The sequence below is a fragment of the Humulus lupulus genome, chromosome X, assembly GCF_963169125.1.
Source record: "Humulus lupulus chromosome X, drHumLupu1.1, whole genome shotgun sequence".
NCBI classification, from domain to species: Eukaryota; Viridiplantae; Streptophyta; class Magnoliopsida; order Rosales; family Cannabaceae; genus Humulus; species Humulus lupulus.
This window is the reverse complement of record NC_084802.1, coordinates 33,896,376-33,918,149: the sequence shown is the minus strand read 5'-3', so window position 1 is coordinate 33,918,149 and position 21,774 is coordinate 33,896,376. Positions and strand designations below refer to the sequence as shown.

Genomic DNA, 21,774 nt, shown 5'->3' with positions numbered 1-21,774 from the left:
ACTCAAGGAGGGTCCAGCTTTCTTTTCCCTTTACCTGCACCACATAGCACCTGTGAGTCGAGACTTAATAAGAAAACTAAAACATGCTCATAAGCAGTTAATAACATATTACCAAATCATAATAAGCATGTCTAGCAGTAATAACCCTACTCATGCATGCATATAGGTACAAATAAATGATTATGGAATCATTCTGGGGCTTACAGCCCCAATCAGTTGACCATAGAGTCAACCTGGGGTCCTCTGCCCTAAATAGATGACCATCGAGTCAACCTGGGGTCCTTTGTCCTGTCCTCTGTATAACCAGCTTTGGAGCTGATCTAGCGTACTCGGCGCTAAGTTTTCTCCAACCAATAGATTGGTCAAGCGTATGATGTGATCTTGGTTAGGCTAAACGATATGGGCTAGCGCTCCGCACTATTGCCATGCTTGACTAATAAGTCAATGCCTTACAACCAGCACTCAGCGTGCTAATGCCGTCCTTGACTAATAAGTCGATGCTTTACGACCAGCACTCACCGTTCCATTGCCGTCCTTAACTAATAATTCAATGCTTTACGTCCAGCACTCATTGTTCTAATGCCGTCCTTGACTAATAAGTCAATGCTAGGATATGGGACTAATAAGTCACCCCAGGTCCCTTAGCCCTATCCTCTGTATAAGCGTACCTGGCGCTGACCAGCACTCCACGTGCTAATGCCGTCCTTGACTAATAAGTCAATGTTTTACAACTAGCATTCACCGTGCTAATGTCGTCCTATACTAATAAGTCAACTAGGATGTGGGACTAATAAGTCACCCCGGGCCTCCCCATTGCCCTATCCTCTGTATAACCAGCTTTGGAGCTGATCTAGCGTACCTGGCGCTGAGTTTTCCCCGACCAATAGGTTGGTCAAGCACATGATGCGTTCTTGGTTAAGCATAACCATAACGACCAGCGCGCAACGCGCTATTGCCACACTTGACTAATAAGTCAAGCCTTTCTCGATAAGATAATGCAAACAGACATATATCATATGTCAAATATCCAGATATAAAGCATTCAACATGCTTAATCATCAATCATAAGTATAATCATAATCATGCAGATACTTAGGCCTTTCATGCCCTATCCATGTTCCTGTTCAACAATTAGGAATCAAGAGCATAATAATATTCATGCACATTTACAGAGACTCAGGCTCTGATCAATTCTATATTCAATATTTAGGCCATGCCATAATCACATGTATCATATGTATCACATATTGGGTGCAGTTTTCTTACCTTTAGTCCAAGACAGGTTACCAATAAATGACCATCGAGCACGATCCTGATTCTGAGCTCCTAGCGATAACCTAGTCACAACCATAATATAGAATTTCATAAAAAATGAGTAAATAAAGGCTTTCGAACTAAGTCCTAGCCTCCGGGACTTCGAATCCTACCAAACTGGGTAGTAGGATCGATCCCGAGCCCTTAGGTTTAAGTTCCCATGACTAAAAACTCACTTTGGCTAAAACTGCCCTTAAGCGCCGCGACCCCCCCATCCCTGAGCCGCAGCTCGCCTCCAGACAGAGGCCAAACCCCTTCTCTGCCTGCGCCTCACGCCGCGACCCTAACTACCCATCAGTGAGAGCCTCATCCTTCTTCAAGCCTGGGCCGTGGCACCCAAGAACAGGGCCACGGTCCAACCACGAACCCAGCCAAAATCCTTCATTTTCTCCATTTAAAAGCTTTCCAAAAACTTATCAAAACATATCCAAATCCCAAAAAAAAAAGTTCCCAAACATCTCAATGGCCCAATACCATCAAAACTCAAGCTTCAAACAACTCATAAACTCATCAAAACATAGAATCCAAATTCAAAACTTAAGAAACTTTAGGGAATGGAATCTCAGAAATTCAAAGCTTAAATTACCTCTGATTATGTCGTTTCTCGCTAAATCCTTCGGGTAATAAGCTTCTAATCTTCCCTAGAATCGTTATGACTCTAACCTTGCTTGAATCTGAGTCCTAAAACTCGAGTTTCTTTCGAAAATGATAACGGGCGTCAAAAAGAGAACAGGAGAGAGAGAGAATGTACTGAACATTCTTTTTATGTTTCTGATAGTACTTCGAGCTTAAGTAACCTCAAACAAATCCCAATGCTCGGGGTCCCAAAAACGTCCCCGGGGGCCAAATAGTCAAAATCCCCAGAATTCCCTCATGATCTTACTAACTCCCAATATATCATCAAATATTTATTCCCATTACCCAATAACCAGTAATGTATTAAATACCCAAAATACACCTTGACTCACACCGAGTCAAATATGGGTCTCGTTGTGACTTTCTTACTAGCTTGCTCCCTAGGATCGTATCGTGTCGAGTAACCCAAATATATCTACATAATAATGTGGTCCCACACATATATCACATATATGCCAAATATACCCATAATAGGCCAAATTACGAAAATTGTCATTTTAATCAGAAATGGGCCCACATGCATATTCAATACATCTAAACATGCATATAAAGTCATATTATAATATAATTCACATAATCATATAATGATACACATATATATCACATAATCACATAATTTTCCATCCCGGGCCCCTAATCAAGGCCCTAAGCCTTATTAGGTAATTTGGGACGTTACACTTAGGCTCGGGATTGCTTAGGGAAAGGCTTAGCATCATTTTGGGCAGTAGAGGTATTGATTTATAGCCTTAATCCTATGTGTTTTCTCTGGTTTTAGCTAAGTTTAAAATTTTTGAAAACTCAATTATGAATTTGGAGATTGGGTGAGGTTTTGGCCAAGTTTAAGCTTGGGTTTTGTGGGTATTGAAGTGCTGAGTTGATTGGGCACTTATTTTTGGGATTAGGCTATGTTTGGATAGGTTTTCGGTGAGATTTGGCTTGAAGAAACGAAGGGAAAATCTGTATTTTCATGTCGAGTCACGACCCTGTTCTTGGGGTGCCGCGACTCTCATGAACGCAGGGAGAAGGAGGTGTCAAATTACCATTTTAAGCTGCGATGCTTGTAGGGGCGCGCCGCGGTGTATGTGGTCCAGAGGAGAGCCCTTGGGCATTTTGACTTGAGGCGGGTCGTGACTATTTTGCCTTGGGCTGTGGTGCTTGAAGGGCTTTTGAACCCCATGAAAGTTTTGAGTGCGAGAACTCAAACCTAAGGGCTCGGGATCGATTCTACTACCCGGTTTAGTAGAAATCGACGTCTCGGAGGCTAGGACTCTGTCCGGAAGCCTTTATTCGCTCGTTATTGATGATATTTTATATTGGTTGTGACTAGGTTACTGCTAGGGGCTCGAAACCAGGATCGTGCTCGAGGGTCGTTCTTTTTATACGTTGCACTCGGACCTGAGGTAAAAAAACTGCACCCGGATTGGATTTAGGGCTTGGCTCGGTTATAGTATAGGATTAATATTATGTTGAGTATGTTTTATTAAACATATTAAATGCGCTATGTTTACCTATGTTATGTAATAACTGTTGGTTTGTATATCTGATTGGGAAGCTCAACTTATAAGCTGAAGATTTATCTGAGTTATCTGATGAAGAGCTTGACTTAATAGTCAAGGGTATATCCGGTTCTAAAGGACTTGACTTATCAGTCGAAGGTAAAAGACTCGACTTATCAGTTGAAGGTTAAAAGACTCGACTTATCAGTCGAAGGTTAAAGACTTGACTTATCAGTCAAAGGTTAAAAGACTCGACTTATTAGTTGAAGGTTAAATGACTCGACTTATGAGTCGAGAGTTTAAAGGCTCGGCTTAGGAGTCGAGGGCGACAATAGTGTATTGAACGCTAACTGATAGGGTTAAGCCAACCCGTAAGTGAGATATATTCTTGAACGCCCTTAGGGTCGTTTGGAATGTTAAGCATCATACCTGCTTGGCTAGCTCTAAGGCTGGTTATATGAGAGATGGGAAATATGCCCTAGTGTGACTCTATAGTCACTTATTTGGGTTGATTGCGTGCATGAGTAGGGTTATTACTGCTAGGCGTGCTAATTATGAATCAGTGATCTGATAATGTACTACTTATAAGCATGATTATGTTTTCTTGCTGAGCCTCGGCTCACGGGTGCTAAATGGTGCAGGTAAAGGAAAGGAAAAGCTGGACTAGCCATGAGTTGGAGAGCTTCAGGGGCAGAGTGTACATATGCGACCTGCTCATCCGCCACGGCCGAGGTTATTAGTTCTAACTAGGGTCTGGACCCTGATTTTTCTGCCTAGATCGGCTTTTGTATACATTTTTGGGTTTGTAATCGTTTTAAACTATGTTGGGATCCCATGTATGGAAGTCAAATTCTTTTAATGAAATGGTTGACTTTTGACTGAAATTTTAAGTACTTAATTACACGATTTAAGCCCAAATGACTCGTTTTGCGAGTTAAGCACTATTTAAATTACACAGTGTAATAGACATGGATTAGGATGACGTTACAGACACCTAGGGTACGGATTAGACATTTCTGGTCGTGGAGTGGACTCCTCATTAATGGCACAGATTGATGGGTCCGGTAATAGGGAGTCGACACGTGGCATTACCTTTTCAAGAGTGTGACATCATGAAGAGCCCAAGCGTCTCCCCCCGAAGACCTTTCGAATTACTCTTCTCAGTTTAAGACTCCACTGTTAGAAGACGAGCGAAGACTTGGGGGCAAATGTTGTCTGTGTTTTCACCAGAGGACACGTGGCAGTCATTAGAGGAGTAATTAAGCTCCTCGAGCGCTAATGAGGTTTCGTACAGCTCGCATAGAGCTCATCTGAGTGTAAAATTCTCCCCTAGTACTGTGATTTAGCTAGACGTGGATGTCTCCGAGTGAGGCCACGCCCTGAGGACCATTCAGGTGGTCCTTGGACTTGTGGTAGCTGCCAAGTGTCAATCGTTGCAGCTGTGGCCCACTAGAAAATCGTCTAACAACTTTTGGTGAGCCTCGAGTAGTGGTGTCGGGTTCGTACAATCGACAATCTGCATTTCCCACAACGCCGCCTGACATGGGCGACGTGCAGCTATATCCTGACACTGTCAGATACATGTTCCCCATAAAGTTGGTGGACAACTTTCTGCAAATGGGCCCCGTGCAATCTCCCTGGGCCTATGTTCTTTATTAGTGCATCCATATGTAATTAATTAACATCTTACTCCCAAAATAATGGGGAATGTTGTATTAATTTTCCATTAAGGACATTAATGACACATGTTGCTATAAAAAGGGCTGGGATATCTCCTTGTAAAGAGTTCATAACTTTGACTAGTTAAGCATTGTAAACTCAGAACAATATATTCGCTGCTTGAGACTCCATTGAAACTTTCTCAAACAAGCTTCAAATTCACTAATACCAAAGACTCGTAGACTATGACTCTTTTATAGCCTAAACCACATAAAACCTCTGTGTTATTTTTTTCTATTTTCTGTCAAGTTCTTAAATTAGGTTGATAGCGAAAAATGCGGCCAATATAATACAATACGGCTTACCAAACATGCTCATAATCTTTTGAATACACTAATAGGGATGTTCATCAGGCGGGTTATAACATATTTTAATCAACCTAATGTAAAAATTGGGTTGCAAAAATTCAACTCTAACTCGTCCAATATTTTAAGCAGTTTGGTCGGGTTAATCCGCCCAAACTAATCTTAAATTTTTTTTTTAAATGTTCAAATAATTAGATTCAACAAACTAAAAGTACTTAGATATATTATTCTAAATTTAAACTTTAAAATATTATTCTAAATTTATTGTAAAATTTTAAAAATAATATTTAATATTACATATAATATAGATAATATATTCTAAATATATGTATGTTTATTCAGGTTATTTGAATTATATTTGGTAGATTGATATAATTCTGAAGAAACAACCCAATTTAATAATTGAGGATTTTAAATTTTTGTCTGGTTGTTGGTTTAATTTAGGCGGTTGCGAAAACTTTTGCACATCTCAACATAGTAATTTGGTTCAAAATGAGGTCATGATGTTTTGTTTTGTTAACAATTATAACATTGTTGCCATTTTCCACTAAATTCAGATTACTTACGAAACAATCCCAAATAACAAAAGAAACGGTTACAAGCCGTGGATGACTGTTGTGTTTTTTGACTTCTGCTTGACGTGTCACGACTCACGACCGCCATGGATGAATTCTCTTCGTACCCTCCAATTGATCCCAACACCTTTGATCTCATACTCATCGGCACTGGTTTACCGGAATCTATCATTGCCGCCGCCGCCTCTTCCGCCGGGAAAAATGTTATCCACCTGGATCCCAACCCCTACTATGGCAGTCACTTCACCTCTCTTTCCATTTCCGATCTAACTTCTTTCCTCAATTCACATTCTACTCCTCCCAAACACCAACTCTCCACTACCACCACCGATGGCCTGGACTATACTGTACTGGATCTCACTACCCGTTCTCTTTACTCTGACGTTGAGATTTCATCTTTTGCTCCTGAAACCATCGCCCAACATTCCAGAAGTTTCAACATCGACCTTGGGGGACCTAGGGTTTTGTTCTGCGCAGACAAAGCCATTGATCTTATACTGAAATCTGGTACAAATCAGTATGTGGAGTTCAAGAGCATTGATTCGAGCTTCGTTTGCGATGATAATGGGAAGTTATGGAGTGTCCCGGACTCTCGAGCGGCTATTTTTAAGGACAAGACTCTTAGTCTTACGGAGAAGAATCAGTTGATGAGATTCTTCAAGCTGGTTCAGCAGCATTTGGAGGCTTCTGAGGAAGAAGGTAGTCAGAATTCGAGGATTTCTACGAAGGATTTGGAGAGCCCTTTTGTTGAATTCTTGATGAAACTGCGATTACCTCCTAAGATTAAATCGTACATATTTTCTCTATCTGTCAATGACAAATTTTATTTTATTTATGTCTTTCTATTTTGCAACTTCAGAATTTTCCGAGAAATACTTGAATTAATCTTGTAAGTGAACATTTTTTTCTGGCAGGGTTATTCTGTATGCTATTGCCATGGCTGATTATGATCAAAACGACTTAGAGCTTTGCAAAGATGTACTTAAGACTAGACATGGGATAGAACGTTTAGCTCTGTATCACAAATCAGTTGGCAGGTTATATCTCTTATTCTATATTTGCTATATTTGAAGTCGTTGTAGGCTTGGCACAATCTTAAGAGACTTCCATGTTGTTAATTGGGATAATTGCGGTAATGTTTTCTATACTGTGCATTTGGGGACACAAGTTGAAGTTGTGAAAAATTTAGTGGTCATTTTTATATGAAATATAGCTGCATTATGAGTTGACTTTTCATGTTTGTAATAGAATTTAGAGCCCAATATGTTCTTTTAATATTTGACACTTGATCTTTAGTCTATTTGGAAAAGCTAGTATTATCAGTATTCCACGGACGTTTTTAAATTCTTATGCTCTTATTAGGTTTATGAATGCATCTGGTGCCTTGATTTATCCAATTTATGGCCATGGGGAGTTATCTCAGGCCTTTTGCCGTCGTGCGGCTGTCAAAGGTTGCATTCATGTAAGTTTTGGAGGTGGTATCTAATTTTCTATATCATGCAGAACTTCAACTTGACTTCCATAATTTCATTGAGATTTACTTATGCCATAGTATGTAGCAGCATACTTATATATATATATATATATGGAATACTTCTCAATGATTACTAATCATAGATGGGTACTAATAATTATGATAATGTGGCAATATAGTAACTTGGTATAGCAAGCCACCAACAGTTAAATATTTTTTTTCTACATTAATTTTGTATTTAGTTATTTTTTTTTGCCATAATTAACGGTATTTCCAACCAATGAGAACTACTAGCTATATTTATAAATTGACATGCATTTGAAAAATGAAAAGTTTACAATATTATATTTTCATAATAAATATACGTTTTTCATTAGGTAACCTTTCCAAAAATTTGAAAAAATCAAAATTTATTTTTAGAAATATTAATTAACTATAAATATGGACTATTGATTTTAATCCAATGGTTAATACTAAAGTAACCATCTATGGGTAGTAACCATTAAGAGTGCACCCATATATATATATATCTATGTGTGTTTGTTTCTCCTTACATCTATAGCCTTGTTTTTGTTTAATATATCTTGCTTCATAATGTCTATCTTACATGGTGTACATTTTACATGAGAGAACTTGGAATTCGACCTTCATGTTCTTGATATACTTGGTGATTGTTGCATTACAAGGATTATAATAGTTTCTTCTGGCTGAGGAATCAGAAAATTCAACATCCAAGGAGTGATAAATGAAACAAAATTCAATTTTTTTTTCTTTTTATCTCTCTATGTTGAATTGTTCTCCTTTATCAATACAAATGAATTAAAGGGTAATAAACTCTTTCATGCCCTTCTGGAGTTGTTATGCATGCTTATATCTTGAGACCTTTGTTATTCAGGTACTGAGAATGCCAGTGATTGCATTGCTTAGGGACAAGGTACAGATTCCGTTGCTTAAATAATTATGTTGTAAAAGTTATTACTCTTAAGTTTTAAATAAGCTCACAAACATCTGAGCTTGAGAACTTTTCCAGGAGAGTGGGCAATACAAGGGAGTTAGATTAGCTTCAGGTCAGGATTTATTCAGCAATCAGCTTGTTCTTGACCCAACCTTCACGGTCCCCTATCCACCAGAGTCTCTCAAAGGAGCTCTAGAAGGTTTAAATCTAAGAGATGTTAAAGGAAATGTGGCAAGGGGGATATGCCTTACAGCAAGTTCCTTGAAGGCAGATGCAGTCAATTTTCTTATTACATACCCTCCTCGAAGTAAGAATGTTTTCTAATCCTATGCTCTCATTGATGTTTTAATTTTTTTATTTTTGAATAAGCAAATAAGTGATTTTCAAATTTTTTTAGCTTTATATCCTGAGCAGAGTATGTCAATCCGAGCTTTGCAGATTGGTGGCAGTCTGGCGGTTTGTCCCTCGGGCATGTAAGTGTTAATAATTTTGTTGGAAAGTATCTTCTCCTCTTATAGCATAACACATAAATCTCTCTTTTTTGGTCTATTTTTTGTTGGAAAGTATATCGTTGTGGCCCTATATTTTGGAAATTGTGTTTGCTTAGGAGTGATGTTTCTTAATGTTATAGTGTGAATATTAGCTGTGTAATAGTGTGCATATTAGCTGTTTATTAGTTGACAATTAGGATTAATTAGTTGATTTAGTTTCCTAGAATAACTTCTCTAGTTGTGTATAAATAGATATATTTTCAAACAATAGACAATTCTCTTCACATATCATTACATGGTATCAGAGCAGAGCCAGGTTCTGGGTTTGAGATTCGAAATTCGAAATTCGAAATTAGAGTTCATCACAAATTGGGGTTTGCAATTAGGGTTTAATTTTATTTCATTTTTAGGGTTCCTATTTTGGAAACCCTATTTAGAGTGTTCTTTTGTTCTCACCACCGGCACCGAAGGACTGCCCAGCCGCCGACCAACCAGACCCCGCCGTCCAAGGTCCAGAAACGCCGCGAGTGGAGCCCATGCGTCGCCGTAGCCCGCTGCCTAGTCCCCCACGCCCCGGTGCGTGCACGCGCGTGCGCCGTTCAGCCGTCGTGCTTTCGACTCCGGTTGGTCCCCACGTCCTTCTCGACACTTTTTTGCCCAGTTTGTGTTCTTCTCCGGTCATTTTCATATCTGTTTTTGTTCAGATCTTGTGTTTAGAAAGTTCCTTTTCTTGGCTTTGTTTACTTGTTTTCTCCATATTTGCTTTTGAGGTTATGGCCGAGACAAAATCCGTGGTATCTGATGTGGTTCCTATGATGTCTAAAATCACAGACCATAAATTGAATGGTTCGAATTATTGGGACTGGAGTAAGACTATTCGGCTTTATTTACGAAGTATCAACAAAGATGACCATTAGACTGATGATCCTCCTAAAGACAAAGGTGATTCGAGACAGGCATGGCTCAGGGAGGATGCTCGCTTATTCCTTCAGATTCGAAATTCCATTAATAGTGAGGTAATTGGCTTGATCAATCATTGTGAGTTTGTTAAAGAACTAATGGATTATTTGGAATTTTTGTATTTGGGAAAAGGGAATTCTCTCTCGTATGTATGAGGTTTGCAAAGCATTTTACCGTGTGGAAAAACAAGATCAGTCACTATTAAACTACTTTATGGCATTTAAAAAGACGTATGAGGAGCTTAATGCGTTGCTGCCATTTAGTACCGATGTGAAGGTTCAACAAAAACAACGAGAGCAAATGGCTATTATGAGCTTTCTAGCTGGGCTCTCCTCTGAGTTTGATTATGCTAAGGCACAAGTTCTTTCTGGGACTGATATATCCTCTTTACAAGATGTCTTTAGTTGTGTCCTCCACACGGAAATAACACCACCTGTTTCGCTTAATGGTACCTTGGTAAGTTGCAATAATAATTATGTGCTTGGGAGATCCTCTAATCCAAGTGGAAACAAAGGAGGTAGTTCACAAGGATTTGACACTCAAACGTTGGATTCTGGAGGCATTATTTGCTACTGTTGTAAAAAATCGGGCCACACCAAGTTTGAGTGTAGAAAGTTACAGTTTAAAAACCAGCATAAACACTCAGCTAATGTTGCATCTAATAGTGATACCTCTACAAATCAATCCTCATCTCTACTGATGAGTTTGCCAAGTTCTCCAAGTATCAGGAATCACTCAAGTCTTCATCTACTTCTATCACTGCTATTGCTGATTCAGGTAAAACTAATGCGTGTCTTTTTTCCTCATCCTCAAAATGAGTCATTGATTCTGGTGTCACAGATCATATGACAGGTAATTCTAGTCTCTTTACTTCATTTCAGTCTTCTGCTTCTACTTCTACAGTTACTTTAGCCGATGGGTCACCATCGTGTGTTCGTGGGTCTGGCAGCATCACTCCTACCCCTTTGCTGTCTTTGTCTTCTGTCTTACATTTACCTAATTTATCCTTTAATTTACTCTCTGTCAGTCAACTCACTCGTAATCTCAATTGTTGTCTCATTTTTTCCTGATCATTGCTTATTTCAGGATCTTATGATGAAGAAGATTATTGGTAAATGATATGAACCTGGAGGCCTCTACACTCTTGATACATCGCCACCCAGCTCTATTGCTTGCTCGAGTGTTCCTTCTCCCTTCGAGGCTCATTGTCGATTGGGTCATCCATCTCTCCCTTTACTAAAGAAGCTTTGTCCTCAATATAGTACGGTGTCTTCCTTAAATTGTGAGTCGTGTCAGTTTGCAAAACATTATCGTCTTAGTTCGAGTCCTAGAGTCAATAAACGTGCTAGTGTTCTTTTTGAATTAGTTTATTCTGATGTTTGGGGTTCTCCCATTTTGTCTAAACGTGGATTTAGGTATTTCGTTACATTTGTAGATGATTATTCTCGTGTAACTTGGTTATTTTTAATGAAAAGTCGTTCAGAGCTATTTTCCCTGTTTAGATACCATTGCTATTGAATTACAATTATAAAGGGTCTCTGATGTCTAGGTCTAGAGGGCACCATAACCCTTCTGGTTATGGGAAGAAATCTGTCCATTTCCCCACTGGATTTGGTAAAAAAATTCATTCGGTGTTCCCCAATTTGTTTTCTGGTCAAAGGTATTGGAGCTTTAGAACGGTTCACAAGGTTTTTATGTTGACCCTCTCTAGGGATGGTGGCTCAATTCGAATTTGTGAAAGGACAAGGGTTTCAAGCTTGGAGATATCGCTGTCTTTAGACGCCTCTTTGTGGCTGTTAGAAGAGGTGGAAGGGATGGTGGGTGCTAGAGGTAATCTTTATGTATTTCGGAGAAGAACTTTCAGGAATAATTCCTTGAGGGTTCTGATGGATTGTGTCCAGAATGTGAGAGGAGTTTTCTTGAAGATTTCAGTCCTAAAAGACAACGCTTTTAATTCGATCATCATTCCTAAGGAGAAGTTCAGCAAGGGATGGAGAGGTTTAGTGGACTGTTTGAGTCAATTGGTTAGGAAGAGAAAAGTTGAATCTCAAGGGACTCTAGGAGGGAGGGTGGACAAGTCGGCTTCTTGGGCTTCAATTGTTAAGAGGAATTCAAACTCGTCATCCATGGCAGTGAAGGAGGGGCGGGTGACATTAATGAAAAGAGGATATTGGGGGAGTGCCGTTCAGATGCATCAGGGGAAGAAGAAAATTTCGACTGGCGTTTGGCTGTTTTATGTTTAGATTGGATAGTCGGTCTTCCTGGTTGTTTATTCAGGATGGAGTGCAGCGATGGGTGGGTCAAAAAGTAAGGGTCTCTTCATTCTCAGATGACAGAGTCATAATTTGGTGTGCAAACGAGAGAGCAGGAGAAGTTGGTCTCCAATGGATCGGTCACCATTCTTGGACTCACTTCAATTTCATTTGTCAAATGGAGTTGGGCGAGTCAATTGGTGGAAAGGAGAATATCATGTAAATATGAGTGGATCGATGTTGAAGGGATTCCTTTGAATTTTTGGAACGATCAGGTTTTTGAGATGATTGGTACAATTTGTGGAGGGTTGTTAGAAATTGATGGAGATACTTTAAAAGGGAAGAATCACTGCTGTGCTCGCCTCAAAGTGGTGGGGGATGACTTTGGCTTCATCCCCAGCTGCATTACAATTCCGTTCGAAGGGGAAACTCTTTCCCTGTGTCTGTTTAGATGCCATCATGATGGAGGGAAGCGGTCCCAGCGTTCCAAACAAGTTTGGACGAGGAAAGTGCCTGCGAAGTCATCGAGTGGTCAGGAAAATCCAGTGGAGTTCATCGTGAAGGAGTCAAGGGGTTTCAGTCGTGAAAGAATGGAGGCTAGGGAGGAAGTCGATGATGTTAGGATAGGAGTTACGGTGGTCAACGGCGATCCGGGAGCAATTAATTCAAAGCAGTTAGATGCGACTTTTTCAGCAGATTCCCAGGGGTACTCAATCTTTCACGTAACGGGTGCATGCCATTAAAGGAGATTTTTAAAAGATTAAAGTCAGACTTATCTTTTAAAAATACAGAGAGGAAAGATACGTATTCAGATTTTAAAAAAGAAGAGTACTCCTTAAGCACGTGGCAGCTGGATGGATTAAAAATTTCTTTTTTTGCAAAGGCGTTGGGCTGGATCTCAGTTTTTATGACTGATGGGCCTTGTTTTTTCAAAGTGGATTTAAGGCTAAGGGCTCTCTTCAATCCAAGGTTTGGTTTTAAAAATCTGGGCCAAGGAAGTTTTGCATGGCCTCTTTCTTCTGACTCTATTCGACTCCATGGGGGAATTAAACCAAAGGGACGGGATAGGTTCTCTCATGGAAAAATTAATTTCTAGAATGATTTGGTGAGGAAGATCCACTCTAGTAAACATAGTGTCTTGTTGAAAAGCACAAAGGACAATGAGTCACAATTTGAAGCAGAGTTGAATGGCTGGAAGGTGTACTCACGTAAGACTTCTCAATGGAGCACAACAAGACCTTCTGTCTCAGAAGAAGAGGGAGGGGGCACGCCTTTGATTGACCCTGTTTTGGAAGAGGATAATTTTATTTATCCAGTGGTTGAAGAACTTAAATCTGGTAGCTCAGAAGAATTTGTCGATGATGATTCCGATGATGGAAAGGTGGACGGGGATGATATAGGATTACAAGTGAGTAGTTTGTGGGATGGAATTATTATTCAAAGGAGAATCCTCGCTTGGGGTTGAGGTCAAGGGTGAGGACAAGAATGAGGTACTGGAGGAAGGTTCTACACAGGAAAATTCAGTAGTTTTGGGCAATTATGCGGGAATGGAGGATAAGAGTTTGTCTGAGTCTCTTCGACTTATTAATTCCATGCAATCTCTAGGTGTCTCGGTGATACCTTGTGTCATGGGAGAGGTAGATAAAGGTGGTTCTGTAAGTCTTTCTCAGAAAAGTCGCCGCGAATTATGAAAGCTGAGTTTCAATGTCAACTATGATAAAAGGAAGAGGAATGTTGAGAGGTATAATTATGACTTATGAAGATTCTTTCTTGGAATGTGAGGGGATGTGGTACCAAAGGAAAACGTAGAGCGATTAAGGAATTAATCTGCAAAGTTAATCCAGATGTTATTATTCTTCAAGAGGTTAAAAAGGCGTCTGTAGATCGGAGGTTCATTGGAAGTACTTGGAGGTCTAGGTTTAAAGGATGGATTCTTCAGGAGGCGATTGGTCGGTCGGGAGGTACCTTGGTAGTTTGGGATACAAGGAGTGTTTCCGTTATTGACTCTTTAGTTGGGGATTTCTCTGTTTCTATCTACTTGGTGGCTGAGGGGAAGGAACTGTGGTGGTTCTCAGGTGTTTATGGACCTGTAGTGTATGGTAAGAGAGAGAGCTTTTGGGACGAATTAGCAGGTTTGAGTGCTATTTGTGGTAATAATTGGTGCGTTGGGGGAGATTTTAATGTGGTTAGGAGGGTTGATGAGAAACTGAATAGCAAGTCAAATACTAGGAGTATGAAGAAGTTTGATGCTTTGATTAGAGAGGTAAAATTGGTTGATCCCAAACTTCAAAATGGGCGGTTCACGTGGTCAAATTATAGACATAAGCCTATTTGCTGTAGGCTGGATAGATTCCTCCATACACCCTCTTGGTCAAGACTATACTCCTTCGTTCGACAGGAAGTTATGGTTCGATTAGTTTCTGATCATAGTCCGGTGGTGTTAGACATGAGTCCTCCTTCGTGGGGGCCCTCTCCTTTCAGATTTGATAATTCTTGGCTGGAGCATAGGGAGTTCTCTAGCAATTTCCAGCAGTGGTGGGAGTCGGCTAAAGTGCATGGTTTGCCGGGTTTTCAATTTATGTCTAAGCTTGCAATGGTTCGAGATAAAATTAAGAAGTGGAGTCGGCAGGTCTATGGAACTAGGAAAGTGCAAAAACATTTGCTCGAAAGAAGGTTGTTTGAGTTAGACAGATTAGAGGAGGGGGGATTGTGGAATGACCATTTTCGTTTGGAACGCTCTAAGGTGAAGGAAGAATGGCAGCAGATTGTCTTTGAGGAGGAAAGGAGTGTTTGGTTTAAAGTGAAGTGTTAATGGGCCAAGGAAGGGATGCTAACTCCAAACTTTTCCATAGTATCCTCAGTGCTCGGAAAGCGAGGAACTTTATTTCTAGGATTGAAGAAGAAGATGGTACTGTTTGGGTTGAAGATGCGGATATTGAAAAGGCTATTGTGGTTTTCTATTCTGCTTTGTATTCAGCGGTTCCCAAAGTTTGGATTGGAGTGGAGGGCATTTCTTGGTCTTCGATTTCAGCAGTAATGGCGTTTTTTTAGAGCGGCCTTTCGCGGAAGACGAAATTAAACAAGCGGTTTTCGCGTGTGACGGCTCTAAATTCTCGGGGCCGGATGGTTTCTCCATGGCTGTGTATCAGAATAATTGGGATGTTGTCAAAAACGTTCTTCTCGTAGTCTTTCAAGGTTTTTTCAACGACAGAATCATTCATGGAGGAACCAATGAAGCGTTTATTTGTCTTATTCCTAAGAAATTAAATAGTTGCCAAGTGAGGGATTACAGGCCTATTAGGCTGGTTACTAGTCTTTACAAAGTCATATCAAAGGTGTTGGCATATAGACTTCGGGGAGTTCTTTCTGACACAATTGCGGAATCACAAGGAGCTTTTGTAGAGGGTAGGCAAATTTTGGATACAGTTTTGATCGCAAACGAGGCCGTAGAGGAGTACAGGAGCAAGGGTAGAAAGGGTTGGGTTTTCAAAATTGATTTTACTAAGGCTTATGATTGTGTGGATTGGGGATTCCTGGATTTAGTTATGAAAAAGAAAGGGTTTGGCGATCTTTGGAGAAGGTGGATTCGTGGTTATCTAACCTCCACATCTTTTTCTATATTTTTAAATGGACGACCAAGGGGAAAGTTCAAAGGTTCAAGGGGTCTTCGCCAAGGGGATTCCTTATCCCCGTTCTTGTTCACTTTGGTAGCAGATGTTCTGGGCAGAATGATTGATAAGGCTAAAAGTACTTCAGCTTTTAGAGGTTTCACAGTAGGTAAGGATAATGTGGATGTCAGTCATCTTCAGTTTGCCGATGATACGATATTTTTTGTGAACGATGAGGAGTCTTTAGTTGTGCTTTTGGATATCCTTAAGGTTTTTAGTGTTGTGTCTGGTTTATCTAATCAATTTGCAGAAATGTCAATTGTTGGGGATCAATTTGAACGAGGAGGTCGTGGAGCGGCAAGCAAAAGAGATAGGTTGTGAGGTGGGACAGTGGCCTATTCAGTATTTGGGTCTTCCTTTGGGGGACTCTCATCGTTCCAAGGGATTTTGGGAGCCTGTTATCTCGAAATGTGCTAATCGTTTGGAATCTTGGAAGAGTGTTTTTTTGTCTAGAGGTGGTAGGTTGACTCTTATTCAGTCGGTTTTTTCTTCAATCCTTGTTTTTTATTTGTCGTTGTTCTGTATCCCTAAGAGTGTGGTGGGGATTATTGAAAAGTTGATGCGGGATTTCTTGTGGGAAGGGGCGGAACAGTCAGGGGCAGACCACTTGGTATCTTGGCACGAAGTATGTAAATCACGTAGTCATGGGGGCTTGGGTATTGGAAATTTAGCGTTGCGGAATAAGGCTTTTCTCTTCAAGTGGTTGTGGCGGTTTCCTATGGAGAGTACTTCTTTGTGGCATAGGGTGGTCAGAAGCAAATATGGGAGTGATGGGGGCCAATGGGATACTAATGTTGGGGGAAGATTTTCGGTTCGTGGCCCTTGGAGAGACATCTCGACTTTGTATGAGGAGTATAGAAGTTTGGTCTATTTTAAAGTTGGAAGGGGAGACAAGATTCGTTTTTGGGAGGATGTTTGGATTGGTGAGTCTTCTTTCAAATTGAAATACCTAGATCTATTCAGGGTAACGGAGGCCAAAAATTATTTGATTAAGGACTTGGTAGTGGGGGAGGAGGTCAACAGTTCGAGCGGCCTTTGCTAGGACTTTCGATTCAGAAGGAATCTTTTTGATAGGGAGATTCCTAGTTTGATTGAGCTGTTAAATTTGATGAAGTTTGTGGATTTACCCCCGATCTTGGAGGATAAGAGGATTTGGATTCCAGACAATTGGGAGTTTTCAACTGCAAGACTGCCTTTCATAATTTGTCTTGCGCTAATTTAGGTCCAGAGTTACCTTGGGCTAAGAGGTTATGGAAGAGTGTGGTCCCTTCGAAAGTGAAAGTGTTTGGTTGGCTGATATTCTCGAATAAGTTAAGTGTCTTCGACAATTTGCAGAGAAGAAGACTGGTAGATAATTCCTGCAATCAAACAGTTCCAGCAAAAAGAAACAACCCAGAATACAGCAGAATTGCACAGAATGGTCGAAATGTAATGAAATTGCATTAAGTCTCAATAGGACACTAGGAATTCGAGAGCCTAGCCTCTCCCAAGTTTCTGGTTACACAATCCACACCTTATACACGTCATGTTCTCTCCTTATATTCTAGTTCCCAGCTTGGAATCCTACACCTCCCCTCACCATAATTTCCCTCATATAACTAACTATTCGCTGCCCCTCATCCCAGCTTTGTTCCCATGTTTCCTAGCATAAACAAAAGTTATTGGTGGCCTATCAATACCCCCCGCTAAAAGTTTCACCTTGTCCTCAAGGTGAAAGTGAGGAAACTGGTCTTGAATCACCGAAAAATCTTCCCAAGTGGCTTCAAAATCTGGCAAATTACTCCACTTGATGAGCGCTTGCGGGGACTCCGTATGTGTGCCTGGCCGAACCTCCAAGAGCTCCTCCGGCTCCAGCAGCCACTCCAAATCAGCCGTTAATCGAGGAGGAGTTGAGCTAGCCTGCTGATTGGGTCCCAATGCCCTCCTAAGTACTGAAACGTGAAAAACTGGGTGTATTGCGGCATCTTGGGGCAATTTTAAACGATAGGCAGCAGCTCCAATTCGTGCCATGATTGCAAACGGACCAAAATACCTGTGAGAAAGTTTCTCATTCAACCGTTTAGCCACTGAACGTTGTCTATACGGTCTTAGCTTCACATACACCATGTCCCCAACTTCAAAAGTGACATCCCTCTTTTTATCCGCTTGGGCCTTCATTTTCTGCTGGGCACGTTGTAAATTCAGTTTTAACAGCTCCAAAATGTCATCCCGTTCCATTAAATTTTGTTCCACTGCCGGTACTCTAGTGCTGCCATGCTCAAATCTAATTAAAGGAGGAGGATCCCTGTGATACAAGACCTGAAAAGGAGTCATTCCAGCGGTTGTATGATAGGAAGTATTGTACCAGAATTCAGCCCATGGCAGCCATTTTGCCCACTGGTTGGGTTTGGAGCTTACAAAACAACGAAGGTACGTCTCTACACAGCGGTTAACCACCTTCGTTTGCCCATCGGATTGTGGATGATAAGCTGTACTTTGCTTCAATGCAGTCCCTTGGAGCCGAAACAACTCTTTCCAGAACAAGCTGAGGAAAATTTTATCTCTATCCGACACAATGGATCTTGGGATCCCATGAAGTTTGATCACTTCCTTGACAAAAACAGCCGCCACCGATGCTGCTGAATATGAGTGTCTCAAGTGAATAAAATGACCATACTTGCTCAACCTATCCACCACCACAAGAATAGAGTCAAACCCATTCGACAATGGCAACCCTTCTATGAAATCCATTGAAATGTTCTCCCAAACTTGTTCCGGAATGGGTAATGGTTGCAATAAACCTGCTGGCGATTGAGCTAAATATTTGTTTTGTTGGCATACCGCACACTCCAATACGTATTTCTGCACATCCTTTCTCATTCCCTTCCAATATAGATCCGCCGCCAACCTTTGGAATGTTTTAAAGACCCCCGAATGCCCACCTATCTTGCTGCCATGATACTCATTTAATAACAGTGGAATAAAAGGGGACGAAGATGGTAAGACCAACCTGCCCCTAAACTTGAGACAACCTTGTACCCATGAAAACCCACCACACGACTTGCCCATTGACAGCTCCTCAATCACCTTAGCTAAAAAAGGATCTGTGGCCACGTGTGCTTGTAAATCCGGTATGGAAATAAGATGTGGGACTGAGATGGCAGCAAGAGTAACGTCCCCTTGTAATCTAGATAAGGCATCCGCCGCCTTGTTTTCCAAACCCGGACGGTATTGGATCTCAAAATCGTACCCAAGGAGCTTGGTGAGCCATTTTTGGTGCTCCAAAGCCACAAGCCGCTGCTCTAACAGAAACTTCAAACTCTTTTGATCCGTTCGCACCACAAACCTCCTCCCAAGTAAATAAGGACGCCATTTAAGTATAGCCAACACGATAGCCATCAACTCCCTCTCATAGACTCATTTAATACGGTCCCTAGCGGATAATACATGGCTGTAAAAAGCGATTGGCCTCCCATTTTGCATCAATACCGCCCCCAATCCACTACCCGAAGCATCGGCTTCCACCACAAATGGTGCAGAAAAATTTGGCAGCGCCAAAACCGGGGTTGAACACATGGCTTTCTTCAGCTGGAAAAACGCCTCTTGTGCCTCTATTGTCCACCCAAAAGCGTCTTTTTTTCAGCTGGTCCGTCAATGGCTTTGCTATCCGTCCATAACTTTGCACAAACTTCCGATAATAACCTGTTAAACCCAAGAATCCCCGCAGCTCCCTAATATTTTTTGGAATGGGCCAATCCTCCATAGCTGCCAACTTATTTGGGTCCGCTGCCACGCCGTTTTCTGAAATTACATGACCCAAATATTCCACCTGTTTTTGAGCAAATAAACACTTCCTTTGGTTGGCATAAAGTGTATGTTGCTGCAGTCTCTCCAAAACTAAAGAAAGGTGGTGAGCATGGTCCTCCATGGAAGAGCTGTAAACCAAAATATCGTCAAAAAAAACCAGCACAAACTTGCGTAAAAAGTCACGAAAAACCTAATGCATCAACGCTTGGAAGGTGGCTGGAGTGTTTGTCAACCCAAACGGCATGACAAGAAATTCGTAATGTCCCTCATGTGTACGAAAGGCCGTTTTCTCGATATCCCTTGCTGCCACCCGGATTTGATGGTATCCCGACTTCAAATCTAACTTCGAAAACACTTGTGCTCCATGGAGTTCATCCAACAGCTCATCAATGACGGGTATTGGAAACTTATCCGCCACTGTTTCTCTATTCAAAGCCCGATAATCAATGCAAAACCTCCAGCTACCATCCTTCTTTTTAACTAGAAGAACCGGGCTCGAAAAAGGGCTAGTACTTGGCCTAATAATCCCTGCTTGTAACATCTCCATAACCAACCTTTCTATCTCATCTTTTTGGGCTTGAGCGTACCGATATGGCCTCACCGACATCGGCTCCGTTCCCGCTTTAAGTACTATGGCATGTTCCCTTCCTCGGCTTGGAGGCAGCCCCTGTGGTGACCCAAAGACAGCGGCAAAACGCTGTAAAACAGCGGTAATTTGGGCGGGTTGAATACCATTATTCACGTCCTCTTCCTTAGATAACGCCCCAAAATGGACCCAAAATCCTTGTGCTTCTTTTTCAACTGAAAGTATCATCGCCTTCAACGAAATCGGTGACTTACATAGGCTTGGATCACCTTGCAAAGTTATCCACGTTCCCGCCATTTCAAACTTCATAATCATGGTTCTCCAATTAACTTGCATGTTGCCCAACGTCTCCAACCACTTAATATCCAATATCACATCAGCTCCCCCTAACTCGAGTGGCAGAAAATCTGTGACTACCCGCAACGCCCCTAGATCCAACTCCACTTGCGCACATATACCCTCCGTTCTTACTTTTCCACCCGTGCCCAACAATACTCCATAACAAGTGGTGGCTGTAATAGGAAGGCCCGCTGCTGAAACAACATCCATGGAGATGAAATTGTGGGTTGCCCCACTGTCGATGAGAACCGTAACTGGCCGCTGCCCTATATGCCCCGCCAACTTCATTGTGTGCGCCAATGATATTCCTACCAGTGAATTAAGTGATAAGGTAGCTAAGGTTTCCTCAGTGACCACCGTTTCTTCTGACTCCGACGAGGGTGGAGGGGACTCCTCTGTAAGTGGACATCTTCCTCATCTGATAATAGCAACACTTGCAATGCCCGCTGATCACATTCATGCCCTCTGAAAAATTTTTTGTCACTTAAAACAGATGCCTCGGGCCCGTTTCTCCTGATATTCTGCTTCTGTGAGGCGGCGAAACGCCGGAGTTTTGCTCTGCTGACCGGCGCCGTACGCCGGAGAAGCTGCGCGCGGCTGAGGATGCGAAGTCGTGGACGAGGGAGCTGTAAACGTGGTTTGCTGGGTGCGTGAAAGAACAGGGGCATTTCGAATTTGGGCCGACTGTCCATGAGCAGTCTTCTGTGAACTGGGCTGAAAAAATGGGCCTGAATAAAAGAGTTGCTGCCCTTCTTCTACTCTCTGGGCGGTGTCCATGATGTGGGCTAACCCAATAGGTTGAAGGACGTGAAGAGCAGCCTTGATCTCATCCTTGAGGCCACGCATGAAGCTTCCTTCCAGAATGTGTTCCGGGACGTCGGGGACCCGAGTGGCAAGCATTTCCCACCTGACCCGATACTCCTTCACTGTAGTGGTCTGGTTAATGGATAGCAATTCTTCAGATATGGAGCCAACTGGAGATTCCCGGAACCGCTGTAATATCAACCTCTTCAATGATGCCCAAGATGTAATCGGTCGGCGATGATGTTCCCACTGGAACCATGTCAAAGCATCCCCCTCCAGAGCCACAATAGCCGATTCTAACTGAAGCTGCTCAGTCATCCTCATCAACAAAAAATAGCGTTCCACTCTAGATATCCATCCATCGGGTTGCTCTCCCGAAAATAGGGGCAGCTCCATCCTCACCGGCCAAAAATC

General features: G+C 41.6%; 2 protein-coding genes across 3 annotated transcripts in view; both read left to right on the top strand.

Moving 5' to 3' along the window:
- The first annotated feature begins 5,970 nt into the window (after positions 1 to 5,970).
- LOC133803119 (rab escort protein 1) overlaps positions 5,971 to 21,774 on the top strand; it is a 33,577-nt gene continuing 17,773 nt past the window's right edge. For both annotated transcript variants that reach the window (XR_009877806.1, XM_062241064.1), the window contains exons 1-6: positions 5,971 to 6,835; positions 6,960 to 7,082; positions 7,408 to 7,507; positions 8,415 to 8,453; positions 8,550 to 8,781; positions 8,872 to 8,947. Coding sequence is in view for 1 of the 2 variants with exons in the window: in XM_062241064.1 (XP_062097048.1) it covers positions 6,132 to 6,835; positions 6,960 to 7,082; positions 7,408 to 7,507; positions 8,415 to 8,453; positions 8,550 to 8,781; positions 8,872 to 8,947 (1,274 nt within the window). In the remaining variant the exon portion in view is untranslated. The remainder of the gene's footprint in view (positions 6,836 to 6,959; positions 7,083 to 7,407; positions 7,508 to 8,414; positions 8,454 to 8,549; positions 8,782 to 8,871; positions 8,948 to 21,774) is intronic.
- Positions 8,963 to 15,127, top strand: LOC133803120 (uncharacterized). Its single transcript, XM_062241065.1, has 2 exons — positions 8,963 to 9,588; positions 9,797 to 15,127. The coding sequence occupies exon 2, from the start codon at positions 13,934 to 13,936 to the stop codon at positions 14,987 to 14,989; it is 1,056 nt and encodes a 351-aa protein (XP_062097049.1). The 5' UTR covers positions 8,963 to 9,588; positions 9,797 to 13,933; the 3' UTR covers positions 14,990 to 15,127.

Bases quoted from the DNA above. Each gene is read 5' to 3' on its own strand.
- LOC133803120 (XM_062241065.1), top strand. From the start codon at position 13,934: ATGAAGATTCTTTCTTGGAATGTGAGGGGATGTGGTACCAAAGGAAAA.